At 36.4% G+C, this 26215-nt stretch overlaps 2 protein-coding genes across 2 annotated transcripts; both read left to right on the top strand.

The window, feature by feature from the left end:
- Positions 1-6680: 6680 nt before the first annotated feature.
- Positions 6681-11176, top strand: LOC119990522 (glucomannan 4-beta-mannosyltransferase 2-like). Its single transcript, XM_038836485.1, has 9 exons — positions 6681-7407; positions 7508-7606; positions 7938-8190; positions 9337-9447; positions 9545-9681; positions 9827-9940; positions 10023-10222; positions 10313-10525; positions 10604-11176. Exons 1-9 carry the CDS (start codon positions 7078-7080, stop codon positions 10755-10757), a joined length of 1611 nt encoding a protein of 536 aa, XP_038692413.1. The 5' UTR covers positions 6681-7077; the 3' UTR covers positions 10758-11176.
- Positions 11177-17065: 5889 nt separating this feature from the next.
- LOC119991187 (DDT domain-containing protein PTM-like) lies at positions 17066-26150 on the top strand. The gene is made up of 10 exons (XM_038837436.1): positions 17066-17197; positions 17336-18284; positions 18854-19537; positions 19798-21037; positions 21700-21988; positions 22112-22236; positions 22382-22848; positions 22935-22963; positions 24091-24576; positions 24676-26150. Exons 2-10 carry the CDS (start codon positions 17458-17460, stop codon positions 25557-25559), a joined length of 5031 nt encoding a protein of 1676 aa, XP_038693364.1. The 5' UTR covers positions 17066-17197; positions 17336-17457; the 3' UTR covers positions 25560-26150.
- The last annotated feature ends 65 nt before the right edge of the window (positions 26151-26215 follow it).

Here is a 26215-nt window from a genome sequence, read left to right as displayed (position 1 = left end):
ACGTTAGCTTATTATCCGAAATTAAATCAATTTGAGTTTGATCATTTAAGTACATTCAAAATTTAATTCGAATTAGGATTCGGACATATAAATATTTCGTAAACAAGTGAAGTTATTAGTCATGGAATCGACTCGAAACCCATTTTTTTTGTCACGCCTATCATTATTGTCTTCATTAAATATAGTAAGTTAATGTGCAAATAATCTATACAGCTAAAATGGTTAGGATTTATTGTCGGCATCGTAGCAATAGCAAATAAAAAAAAATTGTAAGAAAATATGATTTAAATAACTCAACTACTGGAGTCAACATGCTCTTTACAAACAGGCGGATAGTATATATAGCCCATCGTGGGCCTGGGATATCGAAATCTGGTCGCTTCATTACTCCAACCTGTTGGGCTTAGTAGCCCAAACATTGAACTAGCCTTGATGGCCTAACTCTTCCCATGCCACCCCAACGCAGCACACAGGCCTCCACTAACTCCGCAATGTTTTGCCATAGTACGACTTGCACAATCTCTGTCCTAATAAATCATCGAAATTAGACTGGGTTTTGGACCGCCGCTCTGAATTTTTTTAGAGCTATTTAAGTATTTATATTATTATATCTCATTTAAACGATATTATCGATGAACATTCATCCTAATATGTGACGATACTTACAGAGTTAGTAACTTTATATTTGATGTCTTTTTTATGTTCAAACTCTAATCTTGTGCGCTTAAAGGTCAAAACCCCCAAAAAAATGTCATTTTTTCAGTTTTGTTTGTCAATTTAAAGAATTTTCATTTCTATCAAACAGATTTTGGGGGAAAAAAATATTGTTGTGTCTGGGAATCATTTTTTTAAAATATGGTTTGGTCATATAAAATTCAAAAATTTTCTTATAAGTAAATGTAACATAGCAATCATGCCAATGAGACACTTCTAAATATTTTTTTTTTGAGAAATTTTATTTACACAGTACAAAAACACTATCTTTATACCATTTTTTAATTTTGTATAGTTTACATAAATATCTTTGTATAAAATGGCATATTAATCCTTAAACTAAAATTTTAAAATAAATAATTTTTACATATTTTATTTAAGAGAAACTTAGATGATCACAACCATTCATCCAATCCAATGATCTTACCATGGATACCTCAACATAGTAAAAATACTTTTTTATCCACTTTTTCACAAATTTGTTTTAACATTCTTCCTTCTCCTTTTCTTCTACCTTTTTCGTGCTTCTCCCCTGCTCCTTTTGTTAGTCCATAAGTTCAATTGATATGTGCAACCAACTCTGATGACAAACATAGTAACAAATCCAAGTGCATCGATCGTGTGATGGACAATCCTTCTTCGTCAAATCCTTGATATCGTTGCTCTCGATCCCAAATCTACGCTTCTTAACCTCTGGTTAATCAACGCTATTCACCGAATCAGAAAGCTAGTCCCTGGCTCGTCCATCCTTCTCCGATTAACAGCCGAAAGTGATCAAGAGATGAATTGCAAAATCTATCGGCCATCGAGAGACGATGGAGGCTTAGCCAATCTCATACAAAATCAAATTACAGAGGTCTAAAACTTTCGATCCAGTAACCAGTCTTAGAGGATGTAACTGGATATAAGAAAATTTCCATAAGAGGAGAGGCGGGGGTATGACACGTGGCACGTAAACTTAACAATAGTATTTCTAATATTTTACACATCAAGAGTAAATTGGTCTTTTCACTGTAATTTTATGTGTAGACTTATAATTTTTTGGTGTAAACTTATCATGTTGAGAAACTGGTGTAAAAATAATATTTTTATGATGTATAAATAAAATTTCCCATTTTTTTTCCTTACACACAATTTTTTTAGAAAAATTTGGGCTGGGCTACAGCCCAACCCTTTCTCCAACCATGTGTACAGCACCCAATGTATCATGTCCTCAGCATTGGGCCCCCAATGTACCAATGTATCAGGCCCCCAATAAACCAACAAGGGAACATGTGATTACTGAATGGGTTTAAGCATTTTGTTGACTCAGCAAAATTTTATCCTTGTGGTTGTTCTAAACCATGAGAAAGATTGATGGCATCTCTATTTATTTCTTTCTTTTGTTTGTACTTTGTATATACTGAATGGGTTTGAGATAATTAGATGAGTATTCAATACAATCATATGTAAATTTATAAAAGTAGTTGTATGTATGATATATATATATATATATATATATATATTTTTTTTTTTTATCAGGCATATATATATATATAAGAGACTCTGTCTCACTACTGCCTTCAGTGGTGTCATCACTGCCAACTATTTTGTCAAATCAGAAGTTATTACTAGCCAGTTGCTCTGTCAGCAATGGCATCACCTTAATTGTGGCAATTTTATTTTGTTTTGCTTGTCCATTTTTTATATATAGTACATTGACGTCTTAACAATAATCACACCCAATTTATAATTATATTTAATGGCAATAACACAAATGTCATATGCCCAACTAACCATTCCATTGACAATACAAAATTAAGGTGATATTACAAGTCAATATATATGGTGGAATTATCGTGAACAATCTCTCCCTTCGTAATATATATATTACCAAACACATCATCTATGTTAGTGTATACTACCAAAAAATACAAACTCCATCAACGAGTTTATTTCGAAAAATAGGTTAGCGGATGATAAAATTATCAAATATAAAGTAACGTTAAATTTATCACCTGCCAATTTATTTGATAATTTATAAAACTCTCAAACCGACTTCAGTTGAACTAAATAGCCTAGTATTATTATCATTTAAATTGTTGACCTTCGTAGTCAACAATTCTATCCCAGTTAAAACTAAACTTTTTACTGGTTTTTATAAAACCAAGCATTAAATTAAGTATAAAAACCAAGCATCAATTAAGTGGAATACGTACCCAAAAAAAAATAAAGTAATTTAAAAAGTATCAAAAGGAATAGGATCTTGGAAATTAAAGAGAAAAAGTAGTAAAGACAGAGAGAGCAGGAGGGCTCCACAAGCTACAAATTAATGTGGTGGTAGGTCTCACCCTGTCCATCTTTTTGGGATGGGCGGCTTCAACCCCTCGAGGTTAGAACTGGCTATGTTAATCATAATTAAAAATATGTTATTGAATATTTTTTATGTTAATAATGTTAAAATATAATAGACATTGAGTTTTTTGTCTATTTTTTTTAATTGAGTAGTCACCCAACATGCTCTTTAGAGTTTAGACAGCTAAGTGGACATAATCCTAGCACTATCAAAACAGTCAGACCCACATTGACAACAGGGAAGATTAATCCGAAGTCTACGTTGTTAGAGGCGTTGAGGTGGGACAAGTTAATGGAATTAAGATTCCACAAAGGAATAATACCTCAATTGGTTGGTTCGAACTTTCAACCTCATACACCATACTCCCTAAGTCCGTGAAAATAATCAACTAAAGTTATTGTCAAACTAAAGTTATTGTCAAGTGATTTTTTAAATCTTAAATCTTAAATTCTAATATGATGAAAAAATAAATTCACAACGCATTACACGTCCATATGAAGCCAAAAACCCATAAGTAGTGAATAATTAATAGCAGGGCAAGAGTGGCACTCCCACGAGGCAGAATCTATGGAGAACTGATATTCATTTCTACTCTTTTCATGCATCTACGTGTACTCTTCCTTCCTTTTTTTTATTATACAAACAAATCAATTGAATGTTTAAAAAGGAAGGATAAAAGGAAATTAAAAAAAATAAAGAAATGGAGAGAGAAACTCAGGAAGAAAAGCATAAACACAGGGCTCTAGGCTTCAAAGTCCAAACACGTCCGCCAATTATGTAATTGTTGTCGATATAGTGGTTTAATAATTCCTTCCATACCTTAACCTGTAATTAATACAGTATGTATATTTATGTTGTAATCTCGTCTGTTACAAAGAGTGAAGTAATCAAACTCTACTAAATTATTAATAATTGACTTTATATTAAATAAATTAAATTTTGAATAAATGGTTGGAGAAGATATATAAAATCCACTTTTTTGTGTTTGTTTAGTCTGTCCAAGTTTATCCCGAGACATGATTATTTGGGTACATCTCAACGTTGCTTGGTGTTTGTTCATCGGCTTTGTAATCCATTGTTAGGGTTTGTAAATTTTTAGACTGCTAACATAACGGTAGGTATAACATTAGTTATTATAGAATAAACTCAATAAAGTGCTGCGTTTACATTAATTAATTAATTATTTTTAAAAATCACACATTTTTTTTATCAAATGACAAACGTATCCCAACCGACGCCTTTCGTGGGCTTCACTTTCACGTTGCCAAGAGTCCAATTCAACTGCCCCACGTTGGGTAGACTTGATTAAATTAATACTGGTTTACGACTTTACCTTTGTTTTTATAAAGTACAAAGTACAAACTCTCTCTTATAATTGTTTAGTTATCATTTTTGGCTAGACATGGATCCATTGCCATTATTAAAGAAAATGTATGAAAAACTTGAATGATTCTGAGTCGTTAGATGTAAAGTTGTAAATATTACTTTTTTAAGATTCAATAGTTGAATACGTGATCCAACGGTCAAAATATTACATATATTCTATTTACTATTTTTTGAAAATTTTTAAAAAATATTTTATATATCAAGGATGAGGAAGAGGATGGACTACTCTTATTTTAGGGTTTATGCACAAGAACAACGTATCACAATCCAACTATGAAACTGTCTCTTAACTAAATACCATATTCAATGAAAACTTTTTTTTTTATGAGGAGAGATGATGCACAAAACCAGTGAAGGCTTAACGTAATCAAATACCAATGAAAGGAGTTCAGTACAAATTACTATTCTCTATTACTTGATGCAATGTGATAGATAATTTATAATAATTAGCAAGAAAATTTTGATTATATATTGCAATAGGCTTATATGAAATTATTCTTGAGTAGTTGGAGCTATTAATTGTTGAATTATATAAGACCATAAATTATAACCTAATTAATTAAAAAAAAATAAACTTAATTCAAATTCCAATTTGATTTCTAGTGGCAGAGAAAGGACTTAGTAGATTAATTACTCACATTATTACTAAGAAGTACCTTTCAGACTTATCCAAGTCAACACAAACTAACTTGTAACGATTAGGTAATAATATGAGAAATTTTAAAACAAAAATTCACTATCAAGTGAAGCAAAAACAAATATAATTTGATGACCTTACCCAAAAAAAAGAGAGTATAATTTGATGACATTCTAACTGCAATCCCCTTCAAACAATGCTAATTAAATTGACGTCATCAGCTAATTTAGTTTATAACCTCGTGTTAGTGGCACCATGAACGGAGCAATTACTTTAATATAAATTCCAACAAATAATGTGAAAAAGCGCATGCAACGCGAAAGAGATATTGTCCGTTTTAGGCATCAAAAATCCATACCCCATACGTATCAACAATATTGTCAATTTTGGGTTATCCGATTTTCGTGGATGCATAGAGTCTGCATGATTTTGTTCCTCCAAAACCCAACTACTAAAGCTTATCTAGAGATATTGTCCGTTTTGGGCTTAGGGCCCGAGCTATTTTATTCTTAAAATGACCCTCTTGATTGAGAAATATTGAATATTTACTTATAAATCACATCAATAGTTTACACCTAACTTAGGAGACATACAAAGCTTAAGAGGATTTTTTTTTAAAAAAAATTTTAACAATTGGGTTTATGTGGAAAACAAAAAAGTTCATAAATTATGGGTCACATGTGGCTGCAGTACTGTATCTCCATCGTATTTCTATTGTGTCGGTGGCACCTAATTTTGATTACAGGATTTCGTTTCATATTTAGTCCTTCTCCGCCTCCATCTTTGGCCCATTTCCAATGGGTTTTCTCACTACAAAAGCAAAAGATTTTCCCCTAAAGTCTCGTTGAAAATGAAACTGCTAGAGATTCTCATGCTAATCTCTGGGTTTGCTACATTATTTTCTAACACATTTTGTGGCTGAGGAAATTAAGGACTTTGTCCTTCTAATGGGAAAGTTCCAAGATTGTATAATCAGTATTCAGTTCGTCCTAAAGTCAACCAGAAGAAGTGGCTCAAATCAAGTAAAGATGATTTCACCTGCGGGGCATTTTGGTAATTCCACACATATCCTTTGTGAAATGACTGCTATGCCTCTCGCAAAAGTTTCCACTGCTCTAAAATCGGACAATGTTAGAGACCCTCAAAAGTCCCCCAAATCTATGTAATATTAAAATAATTATTAATTAAAAACATACATATATGACCCACTTCACATCCAACATTCTACATTAAATGGGGGTCTTTTGGGGTCTTAAGCATTATCCCTCTGGAATCTGTATTGCCCTCTATGGAAGATTTGAAGTTTTGTAATTCGCTTAAAATTATATGTTCACAATTTGAATATAATATGAGAGGTATATCATAACACATCATATTTTTGTTTTTTCATTTTCAAAATTTATCTAAACTTTTCTTCATTATTATAAGTAAATTGTAGATTATAAAAAATTACAGATCTGCCTGTACTGCAATGAGGGTACTCATATTTGCAGTTGGAACAGTTATATTAAATCATGGATAGAAAAAAAAAAGTAATTAAAATTTAATATACAAAAAGGACCAAAATTTCCTATAAAATATCGACTTTTCTCTCTATAGCTATTGCTCTTCTATCTCTCATTTACCCAAGCAAAACACCCAAAATTCCTCTGTCTCACTCTGCCTCTCAATGCACACACTTGCTTTCAATTTTTGCAGAAATCAAGTGAAGTATTGACTGACAGAGGGGACTTAGCGAAGAGTGGTGTGTGCAAAGCATTTGTGTTATGGAAAGAAATAGTACGTTATATATTCGAATTCAATTTATTGCCTTTCTTTGCTGAGTGTTTACGTAATTTTCTCGCCGATTATAGAGTGGCTAGTAAAGCCAAATCATTACCAATTCAAAACCCAGATCTCTATTCATTGTTTTTCTGCCTTTTCGAGGCGGCGTAACCCACTTGTCATCTTCTAGACTCTAGTCTCTGTTTTCTTCTGGTGTAGAAACAGAGAGAGAGAAGCAGAAATGGCCGAAGATTCAGCCAAAATCTATATACCTGAGTCATTTCAGGTCAACCGAGATGACATTGCGGGGCAAATTGGGATGATATGGGAGCTGATAAAGCAACCATTGATAGTTCCTTTGTTGCAAGCTAGTGTGTATGTTTGTTTGGTTATGTCGCTGATGCTGTTCATGGAGAGACTCTATATGGGTGTTGTTATAATCCTTGTTAAGCTCTTTTGGAAGAAACCAGACAAACGTTACAAATGGGAACCTCTCCAAGAAGATTTGGAGTCCGGAAATTCCAACTTCCCAGTCGTTCTTGTCCAAATCCCAATGTTCAACGAAAGAGAGGTCTCTCTCTCTGCTCTCTCTCTGCTCTCTCTCACTCTCTCTGTGTGTCGGTTGGTCTATAATGATGGAGCTTTTATGGGTCTCTGTATATTTATGACAGGTTTACAAGGTCTCCATTGGAGCCGCATGCGGACTTTCTTGGCCGTCCGATCGTCTCGTGATCCAAGTCCTCGATGATTCAACTGACCCTGTTATCAAGGTACCCTAAAGAAACCTCTTCCGAATTTTACTTTTTAATTTCCTAAATCCCACGTCACTTAGATAAAGATTAGTCCAGTGGTTTATATGAATAAGAAATCCACTTCTCTACATGTCTGTGAGACGGTCTAGAGGAACAAAGTCGTGAACGTAATCATGAACATAATTCGATGTATTTAGAGTTAATCGAAATTCTAAACCAGACAATATGATTGACATGTATTTGTTGGGATTTCTTATGGTTTTGTTTCTTGATATGTTTTTTGACGATTGAAATTCTCCAATTATCAATTAATTGGGTGATGTGGGTTTGGGGATTTAATGATTTGCAGCAAATGGTGGAGCTGGAGTGCCAGAGATGGGCAAGCAAGGGAATTAACATAACGTACCAAATCAGAGAGAACAGAGTGGGCTACAAAGCAGGGGCTTTGAAAGAAGGTCTAAAGAGAAGCTACGTTAAACACTGCGAATATGTGGCTATCTTTGATGCTGATTTCCAGCCTGAGCCTGGCTATCTAAAGCGAGCCATTCCTTTCTTGGTCCAGAACCCAGAAATCGCACTTGTTCAGGCTCGTTGGCGATTTGGTAAGCAACCCATGTCCCATGTTACTATTCTTTACTAATTAATTACGAGTCCCATTCAATTTTAAGAAAAAAATTTATGAAAACTGTCGGTCGTCTATACATACACTCTTGTCTATATCTATCATTCGCCTTTTGGGGCAAAAGAAACATTATGGGAGACTGTAGTCTGACTACAAAGATGGGTCCATATCGAATCCACCAATCACGGTCTTGAACTGCCGTGGTTTCACTTACTTTCGTTGGGTTTGACACCTGGTGGGGGTAGTTGTGGGGCCCACGTAAGAGAGAAAGAGTATCTACCACTGCAATAAAACAAATGTCAGATTGGTTGGATTTTAATTACGTATTATATTCTTAATCATTCTAATTTTGTGTATAGTTACAAATATTATTAGTATTATAGTATAGTATAGTATTGTGCGTCGTAATTTGCAATTCAAGGAGGTATTGATTAAATTTAGTGCAAGTATCTCACTGGCACGTACTGGTTCCTGAAATAACGTAATAGTTATAATATGGCACAAGAACGTAATTATATCCTTTTGTCTACATAGTATGGCGCCAAATGTCCGGGTTAGGTTAGTCATTTCGCAGGAAAAGAACAAAATTGGTGGTTAATGGGTTGCTTTAACAACCCCCGGGACCTGATTGTCCGGGCTGTTTTGGGGACAAATTTGTCGCTCCCCTCTCCCCAGTCTCGTGTTATCGGAATGACAACGATAAATATCTAACATTTGTTATCGCAGTTATCCTATCAGTTTAGTTGACATACAATATTCAAATGGACTCTACATGTTTATACGTATAACTCAACAATTAAGATGATGGGGATAACAATTATCGAAATCCATCATCCGAATCATTACCGTTGTTTGACGTGGCTGACAGAGTTTCTGTTTTATTTTATGCTTTTGAAATTTTAAATTACTAAAATATAAAAACAATTACATTGGATAAGGATAACTTCTCGTCCTGTCACGTGACGACCTGTTGAAACGGCGCTCTGGGTATTTCGCTATGTTTTTGACTTATTTTATAATTGTGCAGTCATTAGTCATACCAATTTAAATTTAGTGGAAAATTTATGGTAAACGAATGATAAATACAAGCTAATTAATTACTGTGGGAATGGTAACGATGATGCAGTGAACTCGGACGAATGTCTGCTGACAAGAATGCAAGAGATGTCACTGGATTACCATTTCACTGTGGAGCAAGAAGTTGGTTCAGCCACTCATGCATTCTTCGGTTTCAATGGTAATTACACACTCAACCCTGCAATTGCTAATGTCTGAATCGAACATCTGTTGTCGTATTAGCGATTGACATGTGTTTTATATGATAATGTAATTAGGCACTGCTGGTGTTTGGAGAATTGCCGCAATCAACGAGGCAGGTGGCTGGAAGGATCGTACAACCGTGGAGGATATGGATCTTGCTGTCCGAGCTAGTCTAAGGGGTTGGAAGTTTGTCTACCTTGGTGATCTCCAGGTATTCAATTCGAGCTTAAGTTTTGCCTTCTTATTTAGTTTCAAGCTCTATGTTGCAGCATTGGACATCGGGTGGGCATGTTGCCCTGGAGAATTATGGGTTATCAAAACACATTTAAATTACTGTTCATATGTAATCGTCGTAGGTGAAAAGTGAACTTCCTAGCACATTCAAGGCCTTTAGGTTTCAGCAGCATAGATGGTCATGTGGTCCTGCCAATCTGTTTAGGAAAATGGCAATGGAGATTGTTAGAAACAAGGTTAGTTCACCCCATTAAGAAATTGTCATATGTATGGTTATCTAGAAGAGAATTTTTCACATATAATTTGTCAAATTTGCAGAAAGTGAGGTTTTGGAAGAAAGTGTATGTGATCTACAGCTTCTTCTTCGTCCGGAAGATTATAGCTCATATGATCACATTTTTCTTCTACTGTGTTGTACTTCCATTGACCATTTTAGTTCCTGAAGTTGAGGTCCCTATTTGGGGAGCTGTCTACATTCCTTGCATTATAACCATTCTCAATTCAGTCGGAACACCAAGGTATTATCAGCATATATACTTGACAATCTTCTTTCATTTGCTCGGATTTTACGTATCAGTAAGAGCTTCATCTTCTGTAACTACTTGCAGGTCCTTTCACTTGTTGTTTTACTGGATCCTTTTCGAGAACGTAATGTCATTGCACCGGACTAAGGCATCGTTCATTGGTCTGCTCGAAGCAGGACGGGTTAATGAATGGGTTGTCACTGAAAAACTAGGTGATACACTCAAGAACAAAGATGCTGCCAAGAACAAAACCAACCAGAAGGCAGTGAAAAAAATCCGGTTTAAGTTCATTGAGAGGTAAAAATTCATCATCATAAATTGATTCTCCATCCGTGGTTTAATAATTTTCTTTTATCTGGTGTATTTGGTCGACAGAATCAATTCGTTGGAGCTGGGATTCGCGGCCTTCCTTTTTGTCTGTGGATGTTACGATTATATTTATGGGAAGAACAACTACTTTGTATACCTATTTCTCCAAACCGTTACCTTCACCATCACCGGATTCGGCTACGTTGGCACCATCATTTAACTAGATTGCCATTTGTGATGCTCTGTGTGGTTTCTCTTCTTGTACATCAAATTGTTTTTGTGGGGTTCCTGCAAGCAACATTCTATCAAAATCGCGGATTTGTGTTCCTGCGCATTCAAGCAGAAATAAGTTCCCGGAATGGCAGAAAGTCATAGCCAAGAGAACAACATGTTATCCTCCAATCTTAATACAGAGGCAAGAACGGAAAAGCAGCAGAAGCAGCATAGCATAAGAATTATAGGGAGATGATGTTAATTTATTTACATAGATTGCTTTTGAAATTGTGAGATTTTGCTTTTTCTTTCTTTTTCCTTGGATTTCCATTTTTAGGTAATTGCCTCTGTTTTGAGGGGAAGAAACTGGTGAATCAAATTGTGAATTTGTGAGCAAAAATTAAGTTAATAATTTTCTACTACCTATTGATGTTTTCACGTCTTTTTGGCTATATTTTCGATTATATGTATATGTTATTAAGTTAAACCCTTAGAGCCGTGCACCGTATTCCCGGAAGTTTTCTTACATGGGATTAAGGCCTTTCGACCCATTGCAGTGGAGTAAACCCTCGGCCCGTGCACCGCACCCTCAGAAATTTTCCTACCCATGGATTTCATGGAATGACAAGAATTAACTCGGCCAACCACTTATGGTTTGCTTTAGGGTTAGTTTAATTGCAGATACAGGCGCCATTTGACACTGCGCCCATCATCATCTTTGTCATCCCAACAATCTTATCTTATTACACGTTTTTTAATAAAGCAAACAGAGGAACCTCCTAACAGCAGCTTTTCATGCCTTGCCCTAATCATTTGTACTATTAAGTCTTTTGGTCATTAGAATAATGGTGATTAGATCAAAAGATGCTCAATGTTTGGTTTCTTCCAGTTTTAGTAGAAGTGTCGTCGTTGTCGGTGACAACCATTTTTGTCAGTTAAATATCTGGGTGTAAGAGATTAAGGCATAATTATAATGTCAAGTGGGAGCAACTTGTTGACAGGTTTCTTGCCAAAAGAAAACATGGCAGAAACATTGACCTAACTAAATTTCATGTGTCATCAATTCTTCTTGATTGCTATGTGAAAAAAGACACTTTGTTTTTTTTAACTGAAAACAACTCATTCGCAAATTGACGTGCGTTTAATTTGGACAGTCAGCCCACTAATTCCAAACTCGGGTCGGACAGGCAGGTATAAATCCGACCGATAAATTAGTGACCCAACACAAAACCACTTGAAAATAGCTGCGTCAACTTATAATTGATCTCCCGACCTCAAACGATATTTTTTAGGCCGTTAGTATGGGGAGATAACCAGTTATAACATCGTCAAGTGGTTTATGTGAGTAAAAAGACACACACGTACATACATATCCATGGGGTTTTGTGTCTTCAGCTTAATTACTACTCAAAACAACAACAGAAGCAGCAGGACAGCAGCAGGACAACTACCAGTATGTGTTGTTAGTTGTTACATTAAATTATATGAATCAAATAATTAAGAAGGATTGTTCTTTCCATGACTATGACGTTAATGACAAGCCACCTAATGTTGCATCTGGCTTTTCATTTTAATTATCTGCCATTTTTTTTTGTTAATCCACAACAAATCCTGCATATGAAATGTTGGAAACCTTTACCTAAAGCCAACCACTCCTTTTCTGATTGCCCTTCTTTTATGGGGGCCTTCCTCATAAAAATTAAAAAAGAATACCCCATACTTTTTATGGTACCAAACATAATTAAAGGTGTATGATTCTGCAATCACACACCTAGATGAGTAATCTAGTTCTTTTTTTTTTTGATGTTAGTGTAACTTGGAGTGGTATTGTCCGCTCTCGACGTAAGACTCGTATGGTTTATCCTTAAAAGAGTATTTTTAGTTGAGAGCGATTGGATCCTCACAACGACATCGGTGGATTACACTTACCCGACATGGAATACAAATCTTAACACTCTCCCGCACTTATGGATTCGGTTATACGAGACCCAACAAGCTGTAGATATCTTTTTAGGATCGAGTCTAAGATGTACTATCCGCTCTGGGCCTAAGACCATCACAGTTTTGTCCTTACGACTCTCTCCTGGTTTAGAGGAATTAGATCTTTATTTATAAATCATATCGATGGCTTACACCTAACCAATGTCAAATACAAGTATTTAGAATTTAATTTCATCAAAATTGAAGGAATGGCCATTCTAGTGGCAACTCAGCTCCAAGACTGGCATTATATGAACGTGGTCTCTCACTTTCAGTTCAGAAATTGTTTTTGAGAGATAATGAAGAGTTTGTCAGTTGAGGGGGGGTCCTCTCACATTACTGTCATGTGGTAGGGCACAAGGTCCTTCAATAATGCATATTTGGGTTATGCCCCATATCCCTGCAACATGGGGTCACTACTATTCATTGTATCATTCCCCAAAAAATCTTTTATATGGTATGCTCTCAATTCTTTCATCTACCCACCCTAAATCAAATTGCTACCAGACGTTATCAATATATTGATGATTTGTGTCATTGTTTGTGAGTTTGTGTTAGGATTGTGTTCTTTTGCTCTTTAAATGTAGAATGTATCAGAAATTCACACCTCTATACATACAAATAATATTGTCTATTTTGGATTATCCGATTCCTATGAATACATCGGACTCGCACGGTTTTATTTATGCTTAGCCTAGCTATTAGAAACCAAAGCCCAACTCACTGAGCAAACCCAGCTACTATGAGTCAAAGTCTAACTCAACTTGTGAGTAGTAAGGGGTGAGTTTTACCCATATATACCCATCAATTGGGTAAATCCCAATCAATGTGGGATATGTGGTTTTAACACAATGATCAATATACTAATCACTTCGTGAATAAAACAAAACAAAGAGCAACTCTTTGGTACTAAAAGAAGTTCTGAAAAATCTTCTTGAACTGAAAGTACATGAGTTCCTTGATTGAGTTTCCAATAACATTCTAAAAAATACAGCCCCATGTGGTCTCAACATGACCAACTTGAGATTTACCAAGAAAGGGTATCAGGGACTGAAACTTAGGGGTTACCAAATGATCCGCGGGTCAAGGCTCAGCCCCCTGCTCCGCAGGCTGACACTCAACCCAAGCCTAAAAGGACATCGGGTTTGCCAATTTGGACAGTCCGAAAAATATTTATGGATGAGCTTGAGCCTTAATTTTGGGACCGAGCCCAACCCCATGGGCTAAATTCGGGTCAAGCCCGAAACTCGAACAATGGCCCTGCCCGAAGCCCTAACAATGGCCCGATACTATTACATATATATTAAATATGTCATATATATAGTTATATACTATATATATTGATGAGTTATATATAGACTATTACATATATATTGTATATATATAATTACATATACTATTACACACGGTATGCATGTGATTTATCACTTGTAATCTACTCATACATAATGCCAAGTCAAGTAGGCCGAAGCCTGCCCATAAACCCGAATCATTTGGGCCAAGGCAGGGCCTGAGCTATCATTTTTGTCCCAAGTTCAGTCTAGACCCGGTCCTAATGATCAATCCGGGCTTGGGCCCTAAATTTTTGGGCCAACCCCTCCGAAACTTAAATTTCTTGAAATGGGCCTATCCTCGTCATAGGCCCAGTTTTTTGTTTACTTATCGGGCCATTCGTTTCTTTGGCTATTGGGCCTGTGCATTTTTTAATGAGATACAAATGACACGTGACCTTTCCCGCCTTTCGCTTTACGATGTTCATATGAGGTTTTTCCCGGAGTCGTTTCAACACAACTGAACCCAGACTCTGCTTATCAAAACCCAATGCTGCCCGGCCCAACTCGACCGCGGCCCTGCTTACCCAATGAGTTTCGGTTAAACTATTTTTTGAAATTTATTTTTAAAAAACTAATTTTTGAAAGTTAACCGACTTTTAAATACGTTTTACTCCAATGGTCGTTTATTAAGTTCAAGAATATTCTATTGGGATTTCATTTTTTATTTTATAAAAAAATATTATCAACACTTTTTTGATTAATTCAATCTAGTGGTTTTGTGCCACTTTTGTTACTTAAAATACCATCTCAATTAAAACATGACAAATTTTTTTTAAATATTGTTGAGAAATATGTTTGTTATTGAAATCGAACATTTGGTACGCATATGCGTAACCCAACTGATTGTCAACCAAATCACCTCTTATTGGTAAAACATGACAACCTTTTAACCCAACCAATTAATCTAAGTACAAAATCCTATTAACCAAAGTAATTCGTATTCGTAATCTCATAATCATGGATCTTAATTCAATGTCAAGCAGTTAATTACATGGTGTTCAATTGTGAATACTAGTCGTGCTTGTATCGTGGTTTGGATCTTATTAATGGATTTTCAGGGTGATATTCCACTTTCAAAAAAATAAAAAAAATTAGATGGGGCATCTATCAACAAAAATCAAGAGACGGCTTATTGGAAAAATGTTATAGAAGATCCATAATTAGTAGGAAATTTTTGGCCAAAAAACCCCTGCATTGATAGGATGTCTATTTGTAAAATCAACTATATACAAATGTTCGAAAATCCATCACAAACACTATATAAATCAATATTGTCTGTCTTGGACCAAAGGCCACACGATATTATTTTTATTGGGCTATCTCCATTGGTTCTTAAAATCAGGCAAATCATTAATTGTGTGAGACGTGACTGAATATTTGTTTATATGTCACTCGGTTGAATTACACCAATCCAATGTGATAAAGTCTTAACAATGAAATAAGTAGAGTCTAACGTTAATATAAAAAATATGTATTTAGCTATTCAATCAACATCAAATAGGATGATTCAGAAGACCTTTGGGCTTTGATTCTAAGTTCATATTAGATGTCCAAAAAATATATTTGTATGGTGTCATTATTGATTAAAAAAAATCAGAAGACTATTATTGGTGATTATGATTTTAAAAAAATCATAAACTAACTGAAAAATGTGTATTTTTTTACATTTAAATTTTTAACAGACACGTAATAATAATTACAAAATAGAATAACAATCCGGCATACCACAAGTAAATGATTATCTCCATTTCAAAAGCTTGAATATTTTAGCGGGAAGTGCGGGAGGACGATAAGTCCTGCACTTCGCGCCACTTTGTCCATGTTTTATGTTACTATTCAAACAAGGTGGTGAATAAAACAAGAAGGTAATCCGAGTCGAATCGTCGCTGCACTGAGTCAATTTGGATGGCCGCTTATAATTATTTATTTTTTTAAACCTCAAGCGATAATTGCAATAAAACTGAATGATTTAATTTTAGGCGTTCTCGTGTGAGTGCTATAAAAGTATAAAGGTTGGGAAAACTAGTGTACATCTACATGTAACTTTTTTATCGTATAATCGCTTGGGTGATAACCTAATTCGTGGATCTATCTAGGATCAAATCGTATGGATTCGGGAGGTACTGAGTTCGATTTCTATTCGGAGTAATATCTTTGTGGCCACACACTGAATATTTGCCCAACTTACAATATCGTCAGATGAGAAACTTTTGTACGCGTGAGCCTGATGACCTTAGTTTAGACTCATATCGGATGTCCAAAAAACAAACTTATTATCACACTATCAATCTCGCTTTACATATGTTGACGGGGACCAAAGTTTATGGATCTCGTGAGAAATTTATTTACTCTCGAGTATGATAGCTCGAATTTAGACTCATATTGAATGTCAAAGAGTGAACTTCTTATCTTACTATCAATCTTGCTTTACAAATGTTGATGTGGACCAAGGTTTAATGGTCCCGAGAAGAGTAGGTTTGGACCATCGGATATGCTGATTGAATTGTGATAAATTCTTTTATAGTTATAATTTTTTTTTTAAATGGGAAGGGGGATTCGAACTTTGATTACCAAGATAATACACATAATCCTTATCAATCCACCTAGTGACTCGGGTGTTCTATAGTTATAGTTGTTAATTAGACGTCAATGAGAAAAGATAACTAATTGTTAATATCCAATAACTCATTGGTAAATAAAGGTTTCTATAATATTTTTAACAATATTTTTTATAAGTAATATCGAGGTTAAACATTATATTGATTTGAAAAATAATAAGGACAAGAACTATTTTGATTGATCAATGAAGAATATAATGGTATTTTACAAAGATAAGGGGGTTGTACAATTGTTTCATGGAACTGGCTGCATTGAATCACCCAATAAAATAAAAATTTCCATTTGTAAGAAATTTAAAAAATAATAAAAAAGTTCGCGAGCTACATTATTTTCATTAAAAATAATTACGGAAAAGTTTGTACAACTCGGTCGAGTTGGAAAGGCAAACCGGAAAGAACCCAAACCGAGTCAAACAAGCGTGATTAAATTGAACTCGGTAGAAGGGTAGGGAGAAGCCGTTCCCTCTCCACACAGAGACGCTCTTCATCAATTGCGGTCATCAAACCCTAATCAGGTACTCTCTGTCTATCGGTTTACATTCCCTGACAACGTAATCGCCCTTTGTTTCCGAGTAAAAGATATATTTGTCTATTTTTTGTTGGAAATAATGGATTTCTTATGATGATTTTACTTATATCCGTTTGCCTTATAGGATCTGAACGAGTATTTCTCCCGACTGGCGGCAAATCTGCATTTTGATAGGGAGATTTTGATTGTTTATGGAACCCTATTGAATATTCTTAGGGTTCGATTTGATCTGTTATCGACTGACCTATGGAGCCTGCCCAACAGAAGAGAACTAGGGGTCGACCGAGGAAACGGAAGGCCGAGGATGGCTCCACAGATGCTAAATCGAATATCAAAACGAAGAGACGGGTGGTGGAGATGCGATGCGTGCCGCTTGTGGACCGATATGTACTGAAAGAATTTGAGGGTAACGGTATTTATTTAGGCAAAATTACGCAGTATGATACTGGATATTATAGGGTGGAATATGAGGATGGAGATTCTGAGGAGTTGGACAGTGGCGAATTACGCGAGATCATTCTCAATGAAAATGATTTTGACGGTCGTTTGCGCGCTAGGAAGAAGAAACTGGACGAACTAGTGGTGGAAAATAGTGTGAAGAGAAATAATGATTTGGAGAAAAAAGCAGTGGAGTCGAATTATGATTTGGATCGGTTTGAAGCATTGGCATTGAGTGAGGCGAGTGGTGGATCAATGATTGAGAATGATGAGGAGCAAGTCGAGGCAGATGCTGATTCGACTACTGTTTCTGCTGAGGATGTAGTTTTCAGGGATTTGGGTTATGAGACTAGGGCTCCTCTGATCCCACCCCCACTATTACCTCCATCTTCGGGGACCATACCTGTGCCAGATGATTATGTTTCACATCTTTTCTCAGTATACAGTTTCTTGCGGTCTTTTAGCATCTGCCTGTTTCTGTCTCCCTTTGGATTGGCTGACTTTGTTGGGGCACTCAATTGCCATGTTCGGAACACTTTGCTGGATGCCATTCATTTGGCTTTGATGCGTGTTTTAAAGCGCCATCTTGAAACACTTTCTTCGGATGGCTCAGACTCTGCGGCAAAATGTTTGAGGTAGATATTATATGTATATATATTTGTCTTCATGAGTATCTAAGTGAAGTTGTTTCATTGATAAAGGCATTGGTTAGATGCTAGGCTTTTTGCATCTACATAATGTATATGTAGTTATTTTGCTAAATTTGTACAAAAATTATGGTGGTTCAGTTTGTGATATGGAAGCATGAATTTTCCTTTATGGCTAGAAGAGGTGTTCAGAGGGGTACATATTTCTATCAAAAGTCATTTGAGAATCTTTCTAGGGCACCACTTTGTCATTTTCCCCCTGCCTCCAACAATGGCAGGCATACATCTGGATGGACTTCCATATGCCTGTCTATGCTTGAATAATATGGAATTGTGCAGAGAAACTGAGACACGTATTCAAATACGTGGTTATAAATAATGTGAGTAAAAGCTTAGATTTGTCAATACCCTGATATGCAGTTCTGATTGGAGTTTACTTGATGCATTCACTCGGCCTGTTTGTGTATATAGAAACATCAAACATGCATTCCATCAGATGCCTTTATTTTAAATTTGTGCTGGTAAAAGCTCAGATTTGTAAATACCCTTATATGCAGGAGTGCTGATTGGAGTTTACTTGATGCATTCACTTGGCCTGTTTATTTGATTGAGTATCTTACGGTGATGCGCTACAGTAAAGGTCCCAAGTGGAAAGGGTTTCATGATGATGCCTTGAAAAAGGACTATTATTCCTTACCAGTGGGCAGGAAGTTGGTGATTCTACAAATCCTGTGTGATGATGTCTCAGAGTCTGCAGAGTTGAGAGCTGAAATTGACACACGTGAAGAAACGGAAGTTGGAATAGATGCTGATGAAGTTGCAACCAAATCTCCTGAAAATGGACCTAGAAGAGTCCATCCAAGATATGCCAAAACTTCAGCCTGCAAGGATGCAGGAAGTGAGATGAAGACTTTGTGTGATATAAAATCCTTGGTTTCCGAAGATTCTGAAACTGATGTGGTTGCTGCTGATGGTAATGTGGATAAGAATAGTGATGAATGCCGTCTTTGTGGCATGGATGGTATGTTGCTTTGTTGTGATGGATGTCCATCAGCATACCATTTTAGATGTATTTATGTTGGTAAATCGTCCATACCAGAAGGAACATGGTATTGTCCTGAGTGCAAAATTAATCAGACTGAGCCACCTATTACAGTGAGAACATCACTTAGAGGAGCAGAAGATTTTGGCATTGATTTATATGAGCAAGTCTTCTTGGGTACCTGCGATCACTTACTTGTGTATGTTTACCTTGTCTTGTGCTTCAGTCTCCTCTCTTCTGCTTCTGATTTTATTTTCTCTTTTGGTTTTAGGCTAACCTTTTTATTTACATCTTTCTTTCTCTGCTGTGTAAGATGTGGCTCCTATAATCGATGACTTTCTGCCTACTTGATTTATTCCATAACTTTCATTTATTTTTGCCTTAGTTTTCTAGTATATTTTGAAATGTTTTCTAAGCATGTAGTGCTCGTTCTTGAAATATTGTAGTTGATAATTGCAGACTTAGGGATTCTGTCAGCAGAGAACCATTTTGCAGCTACTATAACAGAAATGACATTCCAAGAGTCGTGCAATCACTTCTTTCATCTGTGGAACATGGATTGTCTTATTCAGGGATATGCAAGGCAATTTTACAGTATTGGGGTATCCCAGAAAATGCCTTCCCTTTACTAAGAAAGGGAGAAACAATTGCGGATTCAAATGTTGATGATGGAAAAGCTTTAACGCCATTTCCATCTCAGGTCACTGAAAAACATAAAGTTCCAGGCAAGGCTGAAGCTGAGAATACAGTTAGTTTAGATGAAAGTGATGGAGATCATGTGGCTGTATCTTGCCTTGATATCTCAGTTGGTAAAGTCAACCAAACTGAATTGGGTTGTCCCATGTCCAATGGCGAGACAATAAGATCACTGGATTTCCCTCCTCATAATGTGAAAGAGCCTGATCAGATAATGATGGAGTCTGCCAAGTCGACCAATTCCCCGGCAGCTGATCCATCAGGTAAACTCTATCAAAACTTGGTTGGCAGATCAAGTGCAGTAGATCTTAGTATATGCAACCCAGCAAGCAGCAATGCCAGTTTCCTCGTCCATGCAAATAGTATGTATGTACCTGTGCAAATCTCCTCTCATGGCAAGGAAGGTGATAATTCCTGTGTTGGAAGGAATGACAGGAATTCATCTGAAGGTTGTTCGTTTCAAGAGTTGCCTTTTGAACCTCATAGTTACAGAAATCAATATATGCTAGGGGATTTTGCTGCATCTGCTGCTGCTAATCTAGCTATTCTTTCATCAGAAGAAGGTAGATCTTTAGAGGCTTTAAAGTTGGGCAATGCCAGGAAAATTGCATCTGCTAACATTTCACTGCAAGTTAAAGCATTTTCTTCAGCAGCCTCTCGGTTTTTCTGCCCAATTCCTGATAAGAAGGTTATGGAATTTCCGAGGGAGAGGTGTGGTTGGTGTCATGCATGCAAGCTTCCGCAGAACAGCAGGAGAGCATGCCTGTTAAATTATGCATCCTCAACAGCGACTAAAGGTGCCATGAAGTTCCTTAATGGTTCTTTCCCTGTAAAGAATCAAGATGGAAGTCTTTCCAGCATTGCTGCATATATTTTGTACATGGAGGAGAGTTTCCGCGGTCTTATAGATGGCCCCTTTCTGAGTGCAAGCTACAGACAGCAATGGCGTAAACAAGTGGGAGAAGCTTCATCTTGCAGCGCATTGAAGATGCTTTTGGTTCAAGTAAGTACATTTTACTTTTTTTGCATACACTATTATTATCTCTCAACTAGAGTTTCCTGATTCTTGTTGGTTCATGTCCATTTTTTCTCTTTTATATTCACTATTGAAACTTCCCTTTCTCTTTTTGCATGCTAATAAATATGAGGAAAGGCGTGGTCAATTGTTAGGTTAGGTTGTTTTAACCACATACTCAGATGGTATATGTTGTGTGCATTGACAACAGTGATAACAATACTGTCCTGCAGTAATCGTGTTATAGAATGCTTAGGTTTCCTTTATTTTTTTCGCCTTCCTGATGCTTTTTTGCAATACTTATCTCTCTTGCAATATGCCTGTTTTTCCATCTGACCAAATGTAGGATAAATTCTTATTGTTTATGCTTTGTTGATTGATCTGAAATTGCATGATATTCAGAGTTCTGAGAATAATCTTTAATATAATATAACATAATGATTTTCAAATTTGATGGGAACCTTGGAGCTTGGATCAACCTGTTGCATTTGGAACCCCTGTTTTTCCAACATTTCTTTTGCTTAATGATTTTTGTGTTTCCTCTAGGAAGTCATTATAACACTTATCTATTATTTGTTTTTTTAGTATCATCTTATGTGTGCACTGTGTATTTGTTTGGGCTAATGTGATTTTGTGGTCTTCATTTGTAGCTTGAGAAGAACATCCGTGTTATTTCATTTTCTGGAGATTGGCTTAAGCATATTGATGACTGTTTGGTTGAATCTTCTGTGGACCAAAGTGCTACTGGCACTGTGGGAACAGTGCAGAAACGTGGACCTGGTGGGAAGCGATACAGAAGGCAATCTGGCATTTCGGAAGCTATGGTGGGTGATTGCCATGACAAAGTTTTCATTTGGTGGGAAGGGGGGAAGCTGTCAAAGTCTTTATTCCAGAAAGCACTTATGCCTTCATCAATGGTTAAGAAAGCAGCTCGGCAAGGTAATTTATGCTTTCAGTCTCTGTTCCATCTTTTCCTAGGAAAAAAAAAACGTTGGGATCAATTTCTGTTGCATTCAATAATATTATAAGATACCATAAGTTTTTGATTTTGTCCTTAATTAGGTGGTTTAAGAAAGATATCTGGTATTCAATATGCCAATGGTTCAGACATTCCTAAAAGAAGCAGAAGGTTGGTCTGGAGAGCTGCAGTTGAGAAGACATTTAACACATCTCAACTTGCTTTTCAGGTTTTCACTTATCTATTGTGTTGCTGCCGTTATATCCTTTTTCTTGCTTTACTCTCCATGGAATATTGCTACTTGTCTGGAGAGCATATTCGAAATTATGCTTGTTTTCATATGATTTTTAATGAACAATTGAAATTTACATCAGGTGAGATATGTAGACCTTCATGTTAGATGGAGTGATCTTGTTCGCCTGGAACAGAACCCTCAGGATGGAAAAGGTCCAGAGACGGAAGCCTCGGCTTTTAGAAATGCGACGATTTGTGACAAGCGGATTGTGGACAACAAGATTATTTATGGAGTTTTTTTTGGGGATCAGAAACATCTTCCTTCACGTGTAATGAAGAACATCGTTGAAATCGGACAAAGAGGAGATGGAAACAACAAGTACTGGTTCCCAGAGATTTGTGTTCCCTTATATTTGATCAGAGAGTATGAAGAAAGTGTTGAGAAGGTGATCTTACCTTTGGCTAAGAATCCTGTTAGTGAACTGTCAGAGGTACAGAAAAGGCAGTTGAACGATTCCCGCAGGGACATATTTTGTTATCTTGCATTGAAGCGAGACAAGTTGGACAAGTGCACTTGTAACTCATGCCAGCTGGATGTTTTACTTAGGTAACTTATCTTTTCAGCCAATTTTCTTCATTACTTGTTTGGACAACTTGCTTTAAGCTTATACACTTATATGATGTGATCTACAGGAACACGGTCAAATGCAGTGCTTGCCAAGGTATGCAAATGGCTAAGATTTTTTTTTTGAAATACTTAAAAGATTTTTTTTTGTTTAAACTATGATGGCTCGTTTTATTTCTAAGTAAATATCTGTTCTCAGTATCATCATCTATACTAAAAGCAAGCACCAGTTTAAGTAGGGTTTGCCACCCACCCAACTTATAAAAATTCCTCCCCATACTTTGCTACACTAGCTCTTTCCTTCTGCGACTCTTAGAACTTACTGCCTTGTATTCCCATTTCACTCTCACTTCATAGGGACATGTGGCTATGAGGTTTGCTACTCCATTATTGATTTCAGTGATACAATTAAACAAGAAGTAACGATTAAAGTTCATAGTATCCCTCGAGTCATTGTTTTTTGTAGGAAGAGCATTCTGGAAAATAAAATAGTTTAAGGTTTCTCTGATCTTTAAATTCTGGAAAAGGTCAAATTCTTGGAATTTCATTTCAAAATTGGGGGTGTTTAAGTGGGAGAGAGACATGGAGAGGTGAAAAAGGAAAGAATAACACTTTATGGAACCTTGTTTCGCAGAATAAGTGAGAGTTTGAGGAGGTTTGGGAAACTTTCTCAAACCTCATTTGAAGTGTTTTTATCAACACTCCAAATTGGTGTGTTGGGGGAGGTTTTATTATAATAAAAATTCCCTTTCAAACTCTTCAACCGGTTCCACTCCCCAAACAGGATTTATAACTCATTCTTCACATTCACCTTCCCAAGCAGAATCAACTGACCAAATGCGTTTGTATTTTTTTTTCAGTAATAAAAATGTTCTAAGATGCACCAATCTTGGCCTCAAGCTCATGCATATTAGTTGTTTAGGTTTAATCACTATTACTTTGACTAACTTGAGCAAGTGGATTTTATAATTTTCTTATGTTCATGGTATCTTTTGTAAATTATATGATTTTCTTGATCAAATATGTACCAATCATGAGAAAAACCAGGAAGGCAGTAATTTTTCTGTTAGAATATTCTTAAGAAGTTGTTCTTCTTTTTCCTTAGTTTTTCAGACGAACAAGCACTTCTAACAAGATCGGAAATCTTGTTAGAAGTGCTCTAGACTTGTATTCTTTTAACACTAGTGCAAATCATTTTTTTGATTTTGTCACGTTGTTGGTCAGGCTATTGTCATGAGCAGTGCACTCAAAGTTCAACTTTATATATGAGTAAGGAAGTGGAGTTCTCGATCACCTGCAACCGGTGTTATCAACCCCTTCTTACTGCTCAAAAAGATAATAGTACTGGATCTCCAACTAGTCCCTTGTCTTTGCAAAGGCGAGAACATCATAATGTGGAGGCAGTCACCAAAAGTGCAAATCATAAAGGTTATAACCAACCATTAGCATCTGCCAGAACTAAGGAGAGATATTCTGAAACGATGCAAGCTACTTCAGTTTCTAGTTTGTCGGAAAAAAGCAAAAAGAGATTATGTTCTTGGGGTGTCATATGGAAGAAGAAGGACAATGAAGCTGCTGGCATTGAGTTCAGGAATAAAAACATTCTTTCAAGGGGCGGTTCAGATTTGCACGGATTGCAGCCGGTTTGTAATCTGTGCAAAAAACAGTATAACCCTCATGCGATGTATATTCACTGTGAAACGTGTACAAGTAAGTGAACTTTATTTATCGTACGGCTGTTTTCTTTCGGAAGTATTAACCCCTCTCTTCAGGGTTTTCCTCGTGTAATTAAGCCTGTGATTTGTGCAGATTGGTTCCATGCTAAAGCTGTTGAACTTGAGGAGTCCAAACTGTCTGACGTGATGGGCTTCAAGTGTTGCAGGTGTCGTAGGATAAAGTCACCCAAATGTCCATATGATGATGCACCAGATGTTGAGAAGGCCGAGGGCTCTAAGCCATGCAGTAGGGTGCCAAAAGAAGAAAACATAGCAGGGAACCCCAATCCTGGCATTGCTTCTGCATTTAAAGTAGGCAAACCCGCCACAAGGTTTCCTGCAGTTCAGGATTTGAAGAAAGAGTGTGATCCTCTTCTTTTCTCTCTTTCAAGAGTTGAGCAAATTACAGAGCACAATTCTGGGATGGGCCCTCAAAAACTACCAGTCAGAAGGCATGTAAAGCGTGAGGTAGAAATCGAAGGTTTCTCTGAGAATAATTATAGTCATGCTGAAACATCCGATACAAATGAAGGATTCTCTTTTGTAAAATGGGATGTATCTAGTAACAACCTCGAAGATGCAGTAGTGCATGTTGAGGATGAAGTTAAGGGTGAGGATATGGAGTTTGAACCTCAGACCTACTTCACTTTCGAGGAGTTGCTCGCACCTGATGATACTGATCACTTGGATGAATTTGATGCTTCCAGTAATCTCTTGGGAAATGGGGAAAATCAAAGTTGGGGAGTTTCACGGGATGGAGTCTATGGACAGTATGAAATGGAAGCATCCAATAATCTTTTGCAACCTACTACTACTACTACCATCATGTGTTGCCACAGTTGTACGCAGATAGAACCAGCCCCCGATCTTTGTTGTGAGATTTGTAGTTTAGCCATCCATAGTCAATGCAACCGGTGGCCTGTGTTGTCACCTTCGAAAGGTGGCTGGAGGTGTGGCTACTGCCGAGAGTGGCGGTAGCTAACTAGACCTTATAGGTTTTGGTTTCCCGATTATTTCAATTTTTGGAAGGAGTTTACATTGGAAGGGGTTGCGGATTTGTTACCGGTGAATGTCTTACCAGTGATGAAGCTCATTGTTTTGTGAGGTTGCTTGTCAAGGTAGGAAAGAGTGTGATCCAAGCCTATCACTTAAGTTAAAGAAGGCCGGTAACTCTCTTTGGTTGGTCCTATTGTGCAATTGCTTAATGTGTTTTTCCTGGTTCTTCCATTCATTATAACTAGTTTTTAGTAGTTTTAGAAGAGTAAATACCAGTTAGATATGGATCAGCTACGGGAAAATGATCGAATTGCTCGAGGATCTTAAAACCTTACCATTGATATTGGAAGATAAGCAGGTTTTTTCAGTTGCTTTTATCTGATTAGTCAGTGTACAAATTCGAGATATACCGTTATTCTTTTTGAGTAGCCAAAATTGAAGGTTTTACTCTTTTTGAAAATTGCCTTTAGTTCAAGGAAGCAGTAGTAGAACTTATATGCTTCTATAATCGTATATTTGATGATGTAATTTATGTCTTGGCAAAATTGATAATCAAGTTCCATGTTTCAGCTCTCCAAATGTGGTAGAATTACCATATTGCGAGAATTCGAGATGAATGCTATTCTCGATAAAATTTA

The sequence above is a fragment of the Tripterygium wilfordii genome, chromosome 22, assembly GCF_013401445.1.
Source record: "Tripterygium wilfordii isolate XIE 37 chromosome 22, ASM1340144v1, whole genome shotgun sequence".
NCBI lineage: Eukaryota > Viridiplantae > Streptophyta > Magnoliopsida > Celastrales > Celastraceae > Tripterygium > Tripterygium wilfordii.
Note: the sequence above shows the minus strand (reverse complement) of the source record. Positions and strands in the feature narration are given on the sequence as shown.

What these genes read in the sequence shown, in the direction of transcription:
- LOC119991187 (XM_038837436.1), top strand. Translation starts at nt 17,458, where the DNA reads ATGGAGCCTGCCCAACAGAAGAGAACTAGGGGTCGACCGAGGAAACGG. An exon ending in ACCTGCGATCACTTACTTGT is followed by an intron (nt 19,538 to 19,797) that starts GTATGTTTACCT and finishes TGATAATTGCAG; the next exon opens with ACTTAGGGATTCTGTCAGCA. An exon ending in TAAGAAAGCAGCTCGGCAAG is followed by an intron (nt 21,989 to 22,111) that starts GTAATTTATGCT and finishes GTCCTTAATTAG; the next exon opens with GTGGTTTAAGAAAGATATCT.
- LOC119990522 (XM_038836485.1), top strand. Translation starts at nt 7,078, where the DNA reads ATGGCCGAAGATTCAGCCAAAATCTATATACCTGAGTCATTTCAGGTC. An exon ending in TGCATTCTTCGGTTTCAATG is followed by an intron (nt 9,448 to 9,544) that starts GTAATTACACAC and finishes TAATGTAATTAG; the next exon opens with GCACTGCTGGTGTTTGGAGA. An exon ending in TGGAGATTGTTAGAAACAAG is followed by an intron (nt 9,941 to 10,022) that starts GTTAGTTCACCC and finishes TCAAATTTGCAG; the next exon opens with AAAGTGAGGTTTTGGAAGAA.